General features: G+C 42.8%; 7 protein-coding genes and 1 non-coding gene across 8 annotated transcripts; 2 read left to right on the forward strand and 6 right to left on the reverse strand.

Annotated features, from left to right (window-relative positions):
- Nucleotides 1–150: 150 nt before the first annotated feature.
- On the reverse strand, nt 151–3391 carry PICMEDRAFT_17671 (hypothetical protein). Its single transcript, XM_019161687.1, has one exon. The coding sequence runs from the start codon at nt 3034–3036 to the stop codon at nt 541–543; it is 2496 nt and encodes an 831-aa protein (XP_019016295.1). The 5' UTR covers nt 3037–3391; the 3' UTR covers nt 151–540.
- A 181-nt stretch (nt 3392–3572) lies between these two features.
- PICMEDRAFT_17672 (hypothetical protein) lies at nt 3573–6429 on the reverse strand. Its single transcript, XM_019161688.1, has one exon. It carries the CDS (start codon nt 6230–6232, stop codon nt 3752–3754), a length of 2481 nt encoding a protein of 826 aa, XP_019016296.1. The 5' UTR covers nt 6233–6429; the 3' UTR covers nt 3573–3751.
- Nucleotides 6430–6644: 215 nt separating this feature from the next.
- Nucleotides 6645–7240, forward strand: PICMEDRAFT_59983 (hypothetical protein; the record flags this gene model as incomplete). The annotated part of the gene is made up of 2 exons (XM_019163407.1): nt 6645–6726; nt 6873–7240. 2 exons carry the CDS (start codon nt 6645–6647, stop codon nt 7238–7240), a joined length of 450 nt encoding a protein of 149 aa, XP_019016297.1.
- A 699-nt stretch (nt 7241–7939) lies between these two features.
- Nucleotides 7940–11767, forward strand: PICMEDRAFT_36141 (hypothetical protein; the record flags this gene model as incomplete). The annotated part of the gene is made up of 1 exon (XM_019162988.1): nt 7940–11767. One exon carries the CDS (start codon nt 7940–7942, stop codon nt 11765–11767), a length of 3828 nt encoding a protein of 1275 aa, XP_019016298.1.
- A 66-nt stretch (nt 11768–11833) lies between these two features.
- PICMEDRAFT_73964 (hypothetical protein) lies at nt 11834–12718 on the reverse strand (the record flags this gene model as incomplete). The annotated part of the gene is made up of 1 exon (XM_019164632.1): nt 11834–12718. One exon carries the CDS (start codon nt 12716–12718, stop codon nt 11834–11836), a length of 885 nt encoding a protein of 294 aa, XP_019016299.1.
- Nucleotides 12719–13067: 349 nt separating this feature from the next.
- PICMEDRAFT_t119 lies at nt 13068–13139 on the reverse strand. Its single transcript has one exon. It is a non-coding gene; the product is annotated as a tRNA-Asp (tRNA).
- A 697-nt stretch (nt 13140–13836) lies between these two features.
- On the reverse strand, nt 13837–14634 carry PICMEDRAFT_17675 (hypothetical protein). Its single transcript, XM_019161689.1, has one exon. The coding sequence runs from the start codon at nt 14548–14550 to the stop codon at nt 14005–14007; it is 546 nt and encodes a 181-aa protein (XP_019016300.1). The 5' UTR covers nt 14551–14634; the 3' UTR covers nt 13837–14004.
- Nucleotides 14635–15044: 410 nt separating this feature from the next.
- PICMEDRAFT_73966 (hypothetical protein) lies at nt 15045–15548 on the reverse strand (the record flags this gene model as incomplete). The annotated part of the gene is made up of 1 exon (XM_019164633.1): nt 15045–15548. One exon carries the CDS (start codon nt 15546–15548, stop codon nt 15045–15047), a length of 504 nt encoding a protein of 167 aa, XP_019016301.1.
- Nucleotides 15549–16468: the final 920 nt, after the last annotated feature.

Genomic DNA, 16468 nt, shown 5'->3' on the forward strand with positions numbered 1-16468 from the left:
GGCCCCAACTGCCCTCAACGGCCGGCGCCCGTGGGATGCCCGCCGCAGGGACAATGGCCCTGCGCCATTGACAGACCGACAATCTCCCTTCTCGGGTGCCGGCCGCCGGCTTATCGCACTGCAGCCCGCTCGGAGATGTCGCTCTTACGCCGGCCGCCGGCGGCACGCGGCCGCAAAGGCCCCCGCCGCGCCTCCTCTGCCACGATATGCCCGAGCGCACTCGACGCGCCGCCATTGGCCCGTGGGCGCCCCGTCTGACACCTGCTCGCCCCGCGATTTGTCGCCGGCGGGCCTCCGCCGGCGACCGTTGCAGGCCCGGCCCAGGGAAGGGATAGCGGGGGCAGGCGCAAAGGGCGGGTCTCCCTCGAGCCGGTGCACACACACACGTACACACTGCTGGCTTGCTTACTTACTTATTTACTTACTTACCTGCTTACGGGTGTGCTTGCTTACCCGTTTCGTTAATTGGGTGCCTGTCGACCGCAGCGATCTATTAGCCCACGCACGGCCGCCGCTGCAGGAAGAGGCGCAAAAGATGCTCTAAAAGGCTGCTCCCATGGCCGCCGCTTCCTCAACGTCTCTCATGAGATCTTCGTCCATAGCTTCATACCTTCTGCTACCGTAATCGTCGCCCCCGCTGCCGCTGCCGGCGCTGGTGCCATTGGGGTTTGGGCGGAGGTCGAGGCCGGCGCGCGCACTGTGTGCAGCCCCGTCCACCGCGTCCACTCCGCCATCGTCCTCGACGTCATCGCTGGGGCCGGCATCGTCGTCCCCGTCCTCGAGCTCGGCCTCCAAGTCACACACCGCCTTGCAGTTCGGACATAGGAACTGCGGATACGTCTTGACAAGCAACGGCCTGATGCACTTGTAGTGCCACGAGTGGGAGCAGCTGCTCATGAAAACAGCCTGGCACGGCTTGATATCGTCCAAGCAGATCACACAGGGCGTCAGCTCCTCCTTGTTCCCTCCCAGCACATTGGTCAACTGCTTCAACTTCTCGTGCGCCTCCTTGCTAAATTTAGCAGCCCGCTTTTTCCACGAATAGTTCAGCTCGATCTTCACCTTCACGCACCGGTACATCTCCTCCGAGCCCCCTCGGTAGTCGACGCCGAGCTGGAGAATGTCCGAGTCGTTCAGAAACACCCTCGGACTCACCGTGTTGGGCAAGGAAAGCCGAACGTGGTTCAAAAACGTTCCGCTCGACGACTTGACGTCCTGGATGTACCATCTGCCCCTCTCGTCCACCGTAAGCTCTGCGTGCTTACGCGAAACAACCTTGCTCTTGAACACAACAGGCTCTGACGACCCCGACGCAGCAGTCGCCGCCTTCTTGCTCCGCTCCGTATATCTACCAATAGATATACCCTTTCCCGGCTTCAACTTCCGCACAATCGGCCCGAAAAACATGTATGGGTGTGTCGACGAGTGGTCAATCGATGGCGTCAACCTGATCGAGTAGAACCCATTTGGATCGCAGCTGCTTTGGTCCCGTTCCTCTTGTTGTATCGTTGTTTGTGCATACATGGTATTTGTAGCAGTCTCCGTCCCTCCAGCGGAATTCAAACCACGTCCACTCCCCTCATTGCCGACCACACCAATCGCCCGATTCCTCAAGTCTCTATTATTCTCATGTGGACCAATACTTTGATCCCTCCGCTCTTCTCCTCGCGTGCCAATGATTTGCATAGCACGGTCATCCTCAGATAAAATAGCAGGCGATCCATTGGCAGCATCAATTAATACAACGTCATCTCGTGAATCATCGATAGTAATCGGATTGTTGATTACCGTGCCCATAGTATGGTTGTTTTCACTGTTCATGACAACAGGCTCATACTGAACAAGTTCATCACGCAGTGTGTTCCCGCGAGTCCGAGTGTTGTTGGGTGGAGCAATAAAGTCGTTGGTAGCAGATGTAGTGTGGCCATTATCCTCTTGGATCGTAGCAATTACAGCATTTCCAGTGCCATTATTAATACCATTTGCAGAGATACTTTCATCTCCACCTATTATCCCACCATTGGCATAGATTCTAAAATTAGGGATGGTTTGACTATTAGCCATGCTGTAATTGTATGCCGCCGGGTTGAACATGTTATGTGCAGAGTTATCTCCATTTGTAATGCTGATACCATTCTCTCCATAATTAGTATTACCGCTAGCGCTCGCATTGCGATTTGTACCATCGTTGGAGCTATCATGATCGATACTTCTTGGGATTTCGTTCAGATTATGAACACTCTCATCTAAGTTGTTGCTGGAATACGATCCAGAAGTACGCATGGCTTGGAAACCTAACCTCCTGTAGTCATTCAGCTCAGAATTTGCCCTGGTTTCCTGTGCCATCGGCACCACTTCCGCATTTACTTCTCCCCTATTTTCTTCTTCTCCCTCTTCTCCTAACTCTGCCTCTTCTCCATTTTGATCAGCAGCCGCATGACCCCCACTAAGAATCGTGGTTAGCTGCGGATCAGATTTATTACCCTTTCGAGAAGCAGGAGCAGAATTATTCGTCCTCGTACTGGTACCCTCTGTTTCAATTCGCTGAATCAGCTCCGGCGCAAGGCTGATGGGAAAGGGGTTGGCGCTCTCAACCTCTTCTCGTGCTCTGTTTAAGTCATCACTGCTATTATTCTCATGGCCTCGATCACTACCGGGGTTGGATGCTTGCTTTGATAGTGGAATGGATGCAGAACGTGAGCGGGAGTGTGAGGACTGTGAATTCCTTCTCGGAACCTTGGACGACTGGCTCATTGCTGGTTGTCTAATTGAGTTGACCAGGCTAAAAAGAGCGTTTCCAACAGAGGTCTTTCTACGTAAAGGAAAGGACCCTTGTTGAAATAAAGGCGAGTTGTTTGTGCTGTTATTGTTACTACTATTATTGGAAGTTCCATTCCCGTTGGCATTCGAGCTTGAATTCGTGTTATTACTGTTGGCGTTAGCGCCAATTAGGATGGGATTCGATCCATCTTGATCAAATGATGAGCTCGAAGTTGAAGATCTGTAGTTTGCTGATGAAAATGGTATAAATGGCATGACTGTAGTTTATGACTTGCGTTCCTGAGCACGACTTCAAATGGGGATTGAAAACCCTTTTAGTTCTCCCTCTATGACTTTCTTCAGAAAAGAATATCAAAAAAACCAATACCGTATTCTGACTTCAGATGATTCACCAACAGTGAAAGATGCAAAAGACAACTCCAGATACCTAAAGCTAAGTTGGGGGTTTCGGTTTCTAATGATAAGCTTCTAAGTTATTGATCTATGTACGGTGCGTTCTTCAGCAGCCGACCAGAAGAATATTGAGAGTGACCCTGACACGTTTGAAAAACTATGGCAACCGTTATTGTTTGTTTGCTGAACGCGGAACACCTAGCACCTGTTGTTTCAGGGAAAGACATCACAAACATGACATTGAAACAATATTGATTCATGGTGGAATTCCGCAGCTCTCCTGCTCCACCGCCCTCGATAGAGAAGATCTGTGGCCTGTGCCCTTTTCTGATCTCGATCGCTGACGTGATTTTTTTCAAACAGGGCCGGCGCACAATGCGTTCCTGCGACGATCGGCTATAGAGCCTTAGCCGGTGGCCCTTGTACATGCTTATCAACTGCACGCATGGCAACGGTAGAAAAGCTCATTTGAATGGCTGTACTTTTCAAACAAATATACAGGGTTGGTACAGAAAAGTCGAAAGCATAGCGATTACGAAAAGAATCAGGTGTCACATCTTTTTGATGGAATTGTAGTCTACAATCCCAAATCCTCATTCATCACACTCTCAAAGGCCAACATACAATACCGTAGATCTTTCATCTTCTGTGTTTCAGGTTCCCAGCTTTTGAACTCTTCGTACAGCTGTTCGATTATCTGTTTAGCATCAAAGTGCTTTTGCAGCTTTTCCAGCTCCTCCAAAAATCCTCTCAAACACCAAGGTATATGGTAACTATTCGTAGTATACTCTCTGATGTTGGTAAGCTCCTCCACCACTTTTTGCTGGTAAAACAAGTCGCTCGTATTCAGCATATTGCTGATTCCAATCCGAAAAGCATATTTGTTTGTCAGCACTTTGCTATGCTGTCCATCTCCAATTTGACCGGTGAAAAAATTACTCAACTCGATCAAAAGCCCATGATCACTGTAGTTTAAATTTTTGACTGTTAGTATCAAGTTGAAGAGACTAGTCAAAAAATCAGGCTGACGTTGGCTGCCATCTATATAAAGTGCCCGGTAAATGTTTGGGTGTAACAAATGCAGTCCCAAACTGGAATATATTGGTGAAAAGCAGTCATTCAATGACCCCACAAATGTAACTTTAAAATTTTTCCTGATCACGACCTTCATATTTCGACTCAACTCTTTGCTTTGTAGCGAATCAGGGTCTTCTAGATCAAGAATCTCGCTTATAATATCAGCATCTTGTCCAACATTCCCACGAATGCTGATTTTACTTTCCACTTCGGGAATTGGTCCCATGCAAATACCCGACAGTCCAATAAAACCAAGTTTTTCTGTTTTGTCAAGATATCCCGAGGTAATTAACCGAGCAATAACATGAATCGCTAAAGGCACACTGTGTGAATTAGCAACTGCTAGTATGAAATCGCAGCTTGATATATTTTCAATCCAGTTTTCCAAAATTGATAAACACTCATTAACCCTTTCAAAAAGCTTGCCGTATCCTTCGAGATTTATGGTCTCAATGTTTAGTTCTACGTTGTTGATATCTGACCATCTTTTCAACTCTTTTGCAGCTTGCTCTTCCATTCTCTGTGATGATCCAGTGCTCTCACCTATAATGTTTTTGACAATCTTTTGAGGAAGGAAACCATGAAAGGATATGATAAGAGCCTTTTTTTCAATCTTTTTCGATGATTGATTTTTCTTCATATGACTATCATAGTATAAATGAGACTGGGGCGCAAACATATTCTTTAATGCAGGAACTTTTGACATTGCAATTCTGCATCGAGTCCGCAGGGTCAAATTTCGATAATTCCATTCAATGTCTGGCAAAACAATAGATTCTACTTTTGCTTGATTATTTTTGTTATTGTCCGAATTTGGAGTTAATTGCTGTTCCTGAAGCTCAAACGCCGATGTGGGAAAATTCTTCATTAAAACCGGTTTCTTGTAAGATTTTCCTGTAATGTAGACGTGGCCAAAATCTTCATCTTTTTGACGAAGAATACCCCATGTAATCGATTTCGGGATTCCGTAAGATTGACATTTGATTTGATTAGCAATCTCTTTTCTCTGAACTTTCATAAGCTCATCCTCAATCAACCCTGTTCCCGATTCACTGGCTGATTCTTCGAGATCCTTATTTGCTGTGAACTCCCATCTCCATGGAGCCCACCAAGAACCGATTTTTGTGTTTTCTCCTGTGTTAGCTCTTTGTGAGTCTGAGTTGGTAGTCCCATTGGTATCGCTAGATACAGTTTGCTGGTCGTTATCAGTTACTTGGGAACATTTATTTGGCGCCAAACCATCTATGTTTAACTGGTTTGACACTGAAAGTGGCAAGAAAGGAATCTTTGAGACCCGTCGAGTTATATCCCAGATAAAATTTGCATCAGGATTGGTATCAACGTTGCCTGCTTCAGTATCTGAGGATGGGAGCAAATTTCCTGATTCTGTTGATGTGATGGTTTGCTCCACAACACCGGTGGTGGGGCTTTGAATCAGTATTTTATCTGGTATCAAGCTGGGATTTATCACTTCAGCAGCAATAGTTTTGGCATTTGTGTGCTCATAAGTGTTATCTGAGCCGAAGGCTGGCTTCGATTCGCAAGGTCCTAGTTCTATCTCTTTATGTCTATCTTCAAAATGCTCCAGTTCTGGAGAATCGTTGTTATCCTTCTCAACTTTCTGAGTACGACTCCATACGTTCCACAATCCCCATAAGTATCCTGTTTCGTTCCCCAAGCTACTACCTTGAAGAATACCGTTGTTATCTGTTGAATTACTCGACTTTACTTCAGGCTTCGGATGCGCTTTTTTGACAGATTTCAAATTGCTTTCGTCTGAAATGTCTTTTGAACTAGGGCCAGAGGGTGGTGATACTAATGGCATGTTTTCCGTTTCAGGAATGCCTGGTTCTATACTGGTCACAGAACCATTCTCTTTTACTCTTGTGTGGGCTTTTTCTGTTGGCATATTTGGCGTCGGAATTTCGCTTGAAGTTCCCTCATCATGAAAAGCCTTGTTTATACCTATGTTTGAATTCATCCTTTCAATACTGCTGGTTTCTCAGCTTACAAAAAAATGCAGCAAATGGAAGATAATTGTGTTATCTCTTATCAAGGCAAAGTAATTAGTTTAGATGACGCTAAGATGATACCCAATGTATGCAGTGCCCAGTAATTACAAGTCAGTAATTGACCCTTTTGATGCTTACCTGAATGCTGCGGCCCTAAGTGTTGAGGAAATACATCTTATCAGGATCATGCATCGAAGTGCAAACATTTAGGGCATGATGGGGCGAAGTTTGTGTAAATCAAAAATATAGGAGGCCTCTGCGTTCGCTCTAATTCGCCACCCATCACTAACACATACGACAAAAGCAAGTTTTCGAGTGCCAGACCAGATATTCACTTGGGATAACTACTAAGAATATCAAAACTGAAGTCTATTATTCTAAATGAAAGACTGGAAGCAAACTTTCCTCGAAAGATTGGCAGAACGTGATGAATTTCAGCATAGCAATGGCTGCTCCGATACACGTACGTAAAAGTGACTACTTTAATTTCCCAAAAGTCTCTGCTTCTGATTTTTATACAATTGCTTTTAGATAAGCGTGATGGTGATTACTAACAAACTGGAGCTTTTGATTTGAGGGCAAAAAGCCGGATATTCTGATGTTGTGAAGTTTTGTACATGAGTGAAAGAATTGAGAAATACAGAGCTAGATGTGAGGAGCTAAAATCGGACAACTTTGCAATAGATCTTGACAGGGCACTTTCTAAGATAAAAGATATGAATATACAACTTGATCTCAACCATAAAATATTGAAAGAAAAGGAGACTGTGAACAACGACTTGATAGTAGCGTTTGGAACTGCAAAGAAGGACAAGGAATCAATCCGGGAGTTGTATAAAAAGCTAGAAGACAGATATACCAAACTTCAGGAGGAAATGGCAATGAGCAAGAAGACTATAAATGTAATCAATGATCATATTCTCGAGTTGCAATTTGAGAATAACATGCTTCAAGCATCTTTGAACAGTGCTAAATAGAATAAGGAATTCAAGCCATTCCTACTTTGATAAACTCCGAACTATTATGGTGCACTGGTGTGTTGACTACATTTTTTTTCTTGGCTCTTTTTCATCTTGCTGGTAAAACCTGCAAGTACCGTCATTGAAGTAATAATAGCACTACAATTACGGAATACCAAAGGGGAGACGTAGTAAGCTTTAGCTATGTCGTCATCACTTACACTAGTTCTTGAACATTTGACAGCTAATCAACAACAAATCATTGTTGACGATATCCTAAAGCATTTGAAAGAAATTCAAGAAAATGATAGTGAAAACACTTACATCGATACATTGTGTGCACTACTTGACCAATCTCCTCAGTTAGAAGGTGAAGTACAAGATTTTGCATATGATTATGCCGTAGGTATTCTGAACTTTGAGGATTCTTCGCTTCACTTTCACTCGATTTTGAAACTTTCACTGAAAATAAAACAGCTTCCAATCAAGCTGATGGCCTATGTCGTAGAAAAGCTGAAATTATATCTTACAACTTATCCTAGGCATTTTGATGACAATTTTGTAAAAAACCTCGAGTTAGATTTTGGAAGAGACAAAGATTACGATCTTTCATCGGGTTTCATCCTAAATTTATTAAAATTCACAGATTGGTATTTAATTAACAACGAGTTTTTTTCGGAGAAATACTATGATAACACTCTAGATCGATTGTGTTTCATGTATCTCACAAACGAAGAAATAGACATTTCAAAGACTTCTTCCAAGGTTTTGAAATGGAGAATGCCTTCTGTTTGTCAAACTGATGAGTCCTCTACATTTTTATGGAAAGTTATATTTCTCCTTGAAGCGTCCGGAGATAAGACAGAAATTTCTTACGGTTATATCTTATGGCTTAGATATTTTAACTTTTTCAAACCTGCAAACTTGAAAAATAACCAAGGATTTCAGCTTGTCCTCTCAAAAGAAAAATATTGGCTTTTTCTTAGAGATGGTTTAATTAGTCTTACCCACGAACACAAAAAGTTTGCATTAACTTTGATACAACTTTCCATTCAGTCATTAGCAACAAATTTATCATTGCCTATCATAAAATGGGATTGTGCCAGAGAGACAGAGTATGTTGAAAGTTGGAAGAGATTTTGTACTCTATATGAAATTTTAGGAATTGATGCAGCAATGAACCAAGTCCAAGCTGCCTCTAATGATTTGTTGAATGTTTTTGCACCGGATTCTGATATTCCAGTGCCTTTTTCGTTGACTATCCTTTCGGTTGGTTTCAAGGCATCAATGGACCGCATAAAAAGCTTTGCTTTGAACTTAACTTTTAGTTTACCTAAAGAAAGTCTAAGTTTGTTCAAAAATGATTTCAAGTTTATTTCGCATGTCTTTTTACCATTCACCATGAAATCATTTCACTTTACAGTATTCAAGAGTATGGATGGTAATTACAGCTGTCAATTTGGTGAGAAAATTACTGAATTTATTAGCAATTGTGTGGAATCGCTCAGTAACTCACTTGATATCACGAAGCTAGTCAGTTTGATCTTTGACGTTATTAGCGAAAATAGACTGACATTCGGTATTGCTCGTATCTATATAGTTTGGGGTGTTTTGAACGGCTTACAAAAAAAGGGAAATCTAGTTCTTGAGTCATCAATCCTTCCATCTCTGTTGCCGCTTTTTGAAACTATGGCGGAAGGAAACATTTCGAAAACAACTTTGCAGACAATACACCTGAGAATTTTGCTTCATCTTGACCCAGCCTCTGTTAATTTGAGAAGTTATCTTCATGCACTAGTATATTTTATTCAAAACAATGGGTTTAGCTTATATGCAGAGAATGAGGAGTTTTTCTTGGACTACTTTAATGCGAATTTTGGCAAGAATGAATTCGTAGAATTGTTAACAAACAATACTCATATTCTTTCTCCCGAAGAATTTATTGTCATTTCATCATATTTATTGTCAAAAAAAACAGATGTATCTATGATTACTCCGTCTCTATTATCCCATCCTAAAAATCACGAAGTTTTAATCCAAATGGCAGTATGCGGTCTTGATTTACTACCAATATGGAAAAACCCATTGATAATATCTTGCATCGAGCGTTTTGTAGAAGAGATGGCGATTGGTTCGAAGAAGTTTGACATCTCAATCTACTCAGACTGTCAGGCATTGTTCAGAAACTCTTTTTTATTCTCAAGTCAATTTTGGGAAAGTATGCCATTAAATTCATTGTTCAGTGAAGTTTCGAATTCTTTAATTAACGTGGATAATATGGAAGAAGCATACTACCTTATTGCGCAGTTCAAATTCATTACTGTTTGTTTTGGTAAATGTATCTACAATGAGACCTTTGCAATATCTTTCGACTCGCTGAAATTATTACTCAATAATGCTTTACAAAAGGTTCCAAGGGGAAGTGATACAAGATTTTATAAAGCCAAGGATGAGTTGATTTCTCTCATCTTACAGAACATCACCTCTCTATTTAAGATATCTGTCTTTGATGAAAACTTCAAAAATGGTGTTTTAAATTTAGCTAATGATGTGATCTCAATGTCTGAATACCATTCACATTTATCTAATGTTAGGATGATTGCCGAGTTTCTCGATTCATCTGATCAGGGCAAAATTTTGACGGTAGGTGAAGCTAGTTCCATAGTGTCAAGCTTACGTCTGATTTGGGACGATCTTGTTAAGGATAGATTGGTTCTGAACCAGCGTGATTTACATCAAGCATTTATCAGATTGGTTTTGCACAAAAAATTATTGGTTTTTTCAATAAATCAAAAAGACTTGGCAGAATCCTTGCTTACAATCTTAGAGCAGGTTATTGAAAACTCCTCTAGTAGAAAAGGTTTATTGCCCTGTATGTTCAAAGCTGTGTCTGACTATCAGGTCAGCGAGGAAGAAAATTTCGAAAAAACTTTATGGTTGGCACGACTATTGGTTAAGGGGGTATTCGTTTTCCAAAGTGAGCTTAATATTTTCCAACTCGATTGTACCATTGCTCAAAAATTTGATAAATTCTTGAACATATCAGGTGAGTCATTATACACTACAGTCTATGGTGATCCTGAAGTGAGTTACCGTGCTAATATTTTTGCAGTAGCCGCCTCTTTGAAAGCTGAAACCTTTTCATCTGAAATTTGGAAGTTCATATTTGAGAATGACAGTATGTTTCACCTAATAAGGCCTAAGAAACGTACAGGGCACGAAGAACAATGGAAACGTATCCAATTGCTTTCATTGCTGACTTCAACCCATGGTGTACTTAAACCATCCGAACTCTTGCCTTACATGAAAAATCATTTACTGCCAAGATTATTCAAAGAAGCTTCACCATTGTGTCGTGCCTATATTGAATGGTTGCTATGTTTGACCATTATACGTATGCCTGCTTTTAAAGAAGATGTGTTTGGCACCTTGAAAGAAGGTTTTGAAGCACAACAACCATTGGTTGTTGTCAGCTTCGAACGTATCTCCATGTTGATTTCGATGCAACTGCCAAAAGAGGAAGAAACAAAATTTTTAACTCAATTTGTTGCAGATGTCATTATACCAACTTCGTCCTCAAATCGTGCACTTAATAGGCATTTTTCCAGCAGTATGGCATGCCTCATTTATGATCAAATAGTTTCTCGGGAAATCGATTTCCCACCCTTAATGAAAAACTCATTGAAGAAGATTCACGAGATTGCACATAAGGCTGAAGGTTATGGCTCGTACCGTAGTGGTGATGCAATACTTTGGGATATCACAAAAGATTGCAACTTGGTTTCTATCACTGGTGGTTTATTGTTGAAGGTATGTGATAGAGTCATTGATGCTATTTATCAAGCAGATTACGAAAACTATCTAACTGAGAAACAAAAATCTATTTTAAGGCTCCCAATTGGTCATGATGAAAAAGAGTTATGGATCGCTTGTGACAGAAAGGAACAAGTGAAGTTAGAAAGCTTTTACGCAGATGCTGATAACGAAAATGAAAAATCATCTTTATTGCAAACGAAAAGTGGCGCTTGGTCCACAGTTATGGAACTTGATGAGAATGTTCGGGCAGCAGCTCAAATAAAAAGATCGCCTTTGATCGTCGTATCATCGTTGGTTGATAAGGCGCCTAATCTTGGAGGTATTTGCAGACTATGTGACTGTTTGGGAGCAGGATGGATGGCCGTTGACGATTTAACAGTCAAAAACAATTCAGAGTTCAAAAGTGTTGCGGTTACCGCTGATAGATGGATGCCTTTAATCGAAGTAAAAATTCAAGATATCATTGATTTCATGAGATTAAAGAAAAAGGAAGGATATACTCTGATTGGTTTAGAGCAAACTGATAAATCTGTGGAGTTAAACGGTGACCTTAAATTCCCTGAAAAGTCACTGATATTACTAGGAAAGGAAAAGGAAGGTATCCCAGGTGATTTATTGGCTGAATTGGATATGTGCGTCATTATCAAACAAGTAGGTATTGTCAGATCGATGAATATTCAGACTGCAACTGCTGTTATTGTCCATGCATATTCCTCTCAGCATTGCTAATAATTAATTACGTTTAGCTCGTTTGAAAATATTTGTACATAGATAATATATATGTATATTTGAAGATTAGAATACAGCATCGAATTCGTCAATATCTTGTTCCGCAATAAGATCCAATGCGTCACCAACCTCACTTGCAACAATTTTCACTAAATCCATGGCTTTCAAAATCATTTGCGGTTTTAAACCCTTATTGTTTGTTGTTGAAAGAGCCAATGATTGCACAGGAGCACTTACTTTTGAATTTGACCAAGTAACACATATACCGTGTTCCAGAACTTGTTCTTCTTCTAACGAAGGATCTATTATAACCGTGTTTCCAGCTAATCCAACGATGAATATAAGAGCAGGTTGAAAAGAGCGTTTTGCGTTTCTTGGAATAAGAAAAGCGGATACTTCCCAATCATCTGAAAAGGTGGGCTCTTCTTCTACCTCAAAATCCTTTTTGTCTGATATCAATAGGGGTAGCTTAGCTGATTTAAGTGCAATGTAAACACCCATCGATATTAAAGAAAGGATGGAGTATAGAGTATATGATGAGTAGCGGAAGTCCTCTGGAAGATACAATATGGAGATATCAATATAAAGCTGAAAATAATATTTGTCTGTTAATTTCAAAACACTAAAATCGAAGCTGTCTATAAGAGAATCCTTTATCAGGGTTGTAAGATGTTGACATAGAGTAGTATTGTCTTTTTCACCGAATATATTTATTTCCACGTTAATCAAGTCGGAAATCTCACTAGACCGAATTACCTTTGCCTTCACACTTGAGATGCATTCTGTACCATCAGAATTGTATATACGTGACGAGCCATTTGAGTTCGGTAAAAATCCACAGTTGGCTTTTAATGGTCTGTATTGGGTTGGCTTTCTTGAATCTGGTCTAATTGGATGACTAGCCACCAGGGAGTCATATATAAATGCACTTTCAGCTACAGATAAAACCATATTTAAAGCTTGCAGTGTGAAATTAACTTAGCAGTTGATAGTAAGCTCAAAACTAGATTTTATTATCCGGGAGTAAATAATCACAAATTTTCATTTCATGTTTCGTCAATTTTTTTTTCTTGAGCATGCATGCAAAGGCTTGGTGCGATGCTTTGCTTAGTGTAACATTTTACCGAGTGTGATGTATAATAAAATAATCTTGAGTGCTGTATACTCCTAGTTGATAATAAAGTCTTGTTATTTGAATTTAAGTGGTTATCTGTTTGTTCCTTGCTGGTCTTGGTCCAGAGTGTAGGGGGGAAAGTACTGCAAAGAGAAGAAAAAACTATTTAATGCTCACCAAAAAATACTCCGAGACGGGGAATTGAACCCCGGTCCCCCGCGTGACAAGCGGAAATTCTAGCCACTAAACTATCTCGGAAGATATACTACCCAAAATAATATGGTAGTACCTAATGTTGGCTAGCCAATAGTATAAAACATTCATCTTTTCAAGATATTGTTACTGTTGTTGGTCTCCTTTCTTTGTTCAGAAATGGACCATTCCTGGGGCATCAAAAGTAGTAAACCTATTAGAAATTGTAACTTCGTGCTGAAACACGATGCCGAAGCCGATAAGGGTCTGTATATAAGCAATGTTGTGTATGTTGAGATGAGCTATATAGACAGACAATAGAGATAGAAGATAAGATGAGAATAAGGCATCGCTAGATAAAAATGATCCTTATAAAGACAAGGTATTAGATTAATCTAAAACTAGAAAGGTATACCGATGTGATGAGCATTCAAAAACAAAAGTCTTATCTCTTGTATCCATGTTTGAGGTATTAGTTTGTAAGTAAGTTATGATAGTTCTATATGAATAAGCAACAAACATAAGATATTATATACCATAAGAAATGGATATTCCATCAAGAATGAATAGACGTTAACACTTCGCACCAACTAGGTATTAAAACGTCGAATAACAGCCTTACTTAATGGTTGAATCTTTTTCTGCCTGAATTCTATCGGAGACTTTCAAGATTGCTGTACAAATTTATTAGTGATCTCCTTAAAAGATCTTTGATAATGTTTAATCTCTGCTTATTTCAAAGATTTAGTAAGAATAATAGTATCCTAGATGAAGTGTTGATTAAGGCTACATACTATGGACATTCTATAAAAAAGCACGTAGAAGGAGAAGGAATAGCTTTGAAGCCGAAAAGCTAAGGCTGAAGTTGAACTGTACTTCAAGTTCATGATGCTGAATTCATTGCTGATTTCTTATATAGGAAAAGAGAACACTAAATGGTCATGACGATAACAAAGATGGCTATGCACAAGACCAAGACTGAGAGGAGGACGAATCCGACCCCCAACCTGCTTGCCGGGAACTCGTCCACGGTAAGCAGTCGCTGGATCACAAAATACCGGGACGTCCCAATCGCCAAAGTCATTGCGGCGATGAGGATGAATGACAACCCTAAGCCTTTACTCATGCGCAGAAGCATCTTAGACTCACCGTTGCTGCTGCTCAACTTCAACAACTGTGTGACGCCAACGCCGACGGACGCCAAGCTCAATGAGGTCCGAAGCCACGCAAGAAAGGTCCGCTCGGAGGCCAAGTGGTCACGGGCAACCGACCCGGTATTTTCTAGGAGAAGTGACCCAAAGTTCACCCACGATTTCGGGTTCTTGACGCTCATGGGTCCTAGCAGACTTTCAGTCTCCTCTCTGTCAAGGGGTTCGACAATAGAGTCGTCTTCAGCAGGAAAAAAAGGATCAACCTCCGAGCTCACCGAGTCGTACTGGGAGCTGCTGGCCTGCATCGGCACACCTCTATCTACCATTGTTGCTGTAGTGTCGTGTTCGTTGTCGTACTACTGCTGTCTGCTTTTTCTTTTTCTTCTTCTCACAACAGTCGACACTGCACTGCACTGCACTTCCAACGCATCCGTTACTATAACATCCAGCAATGGGGAATCCCTTGCTGGATCTGCTCGTGTTGCAGCTGGCTTATCGTCTTCTGGCAGTGTCCCCGAAGAAGCGCAGATGCGCCGACGGGGTCGGGAGTGTGGCTCGAAAAAGTCTACTAATGGCACGTGACCATGTGCTGGAAGAGGGACGCACAAGATGAGCCGCGACACGCACGCTGTTGCAGGACTCCGGCATTGTGGGGAAGCGTAGAAAACAGAGGAAGAGCCGGGGTTGAGTCTAACTTATTGTTTCGTTAGATTTTGTTTCTCGAGAGTGTATATGTATCTTCTATTTACATATATTATACAATGTGTTGATGATGCGGTGGAATGTGCGAAGGAGAAAATGCGTTTGCGAGGAGAGGAGCTCATGCCTGGCCCTCCGTCTGCAGCTTGCGGGTGGCAACCTTGCGGAGGAAGACTTGCTTGACCCGGTCGGACATGCCTGCGAGGTCCGAGTCTTGCTCGCCGTTCTGGATGAAGTCATCGACCTTGGTGCCGAAGCCGGAGGTGGCGGCATCGCCACTGCCGTCGTCGCTGTTGTCGTCAGCTACAACGGCGACGTTCCGCCGATCTTCTGCCCGGACGGCGTTATAGCCGACCAGCTCGACGTTGCCAACCTTGGCCTTGCGGCGACCGTTCTTCGCCCCAAGCTCCTTCTTGCGCTGCTTCGCCTTGCGCTGGCGGTCGAGTCTGCGCCTGCTCCGGGCCTCGCTCTTGGCGTTTTCCCGCTCCAGCACCTCTCTCTCGGACTCCTTCTTACGCCGCAGGCGGTCCTGCTCGAGCTCGAGGGCGGCCTTGTCTACCTTCTCAATCTTGTCCGTTTCGATGACGCCGTCCTCGCTAACCAGACCGAACTGGTGGAGCTTCATCTCCGGCGCCAGCGATGAAGCCGTCCTCTCCGGAATGCACACAAGCAAGACCACCGCTATCAACACCAGCCCGCCAAGCACCAGCACCCTCCGCATCGGCCTTCCTGATGGAATACAGAGCTTCATGCTGTGTGTTTGTGTGTTTGTGTGTTTGTGTATGTGTTTGCGGTGAGCGAGTGTATTTGTTTGTGTACCTGTGTGTATGTGTTCGGTAACGCTGCAGCTGTTACAACCCTAGTTCTCTCTTTGTGTCTCCTCTCGGATTATATTGGAAACGATAATTGTCTTGCTGCTGCTACTTTTGCGGTTGCTACTGGCACCCTTCCGACATTGAGTTACCCAAAGCCAACACCACCCCGGCAGCCTTTCAGACCCGTCAGCATTGGCACAGGCCCCCCGGCACAGGCACGGGCTGCCCGCCCATCAGCAAAGCATAACACCGCAGTCTGCCGGCCCAGCCCCGGGCCTAGACCGGGGCCCCGGCCGGCGGGGCAAAGAGGGCTGAGTGCCCGCGCCGACGGGGAAAAAGTATAAAAGGTAGCGGTGCCGCCCTTCCCCCTTCTTCTTTTTACTACTACCCTCTTTTTGAAATGGTTCATTTGGCAAGATCTCTTTGCCTTTTGGCTTAGATCAAGTGTAGTATCTGTTCTTTTCAGTGTAACAACTGAAATCGGGGCCCCGTTGGGGGCTCCATTATTGTTACGTTTATTTTTGATGAGAAGTATGTCGACTGGCGAGGGCTCAGATTTATCTGGCATCGCCGCCTGACGCTGGTGTCGTTACCCTCTACACTTTTTGGTTCCTGACGCCTCCTTTCCATGAACACTGCAAGTAAAGGCTTACTTGCTGGTCATGGGCAGGGCCACGGGCTTGAGGTGCGTGTGTGGAAACAACGCTGTGTGTAGGCCGCTGTAGCCGCA

This window comes from Pichia membranifaciens, assembly GCF_001661235.1.
Source record: "Pichia membranifaciens NRRL Y-2026 unplaced genomic scaffold PICMEscaffold_5, whole genome shotgun sequence".
Lineage (NCBI taxonomy): Eukaryota > Fungi > Ascomycota > Pichiomycetes > Pichiales > Pichiaceae > Pichia > Pichia membranifaciens.

Bases quoted from the DNA above. Each gene is read 5' to 3' on its own strand.
- PICMEDRAFT_17671 (XM_019161687.1), bottom strand. From the start codon at position 3,036: ATGCCATTTATACCATTTTCATCAGCAAACTACAGATCTTCAACTTCG.
- PICMEDRAFT_17672 (XM_019161688.1), bottom strand. From the start codon at position 6,232: ATGAATTCAAACATAGGTATAAACAAGGCTTTTCATGATGAGGGAACT.
- PICMEDRAFT_17675 (XM_019161689.1), bottom strand. From the start codon at position 14,550: ATGGTAGATAGAGGTGTGCCGATGCAGGCCAGCAGCTCCCAGTACGAC.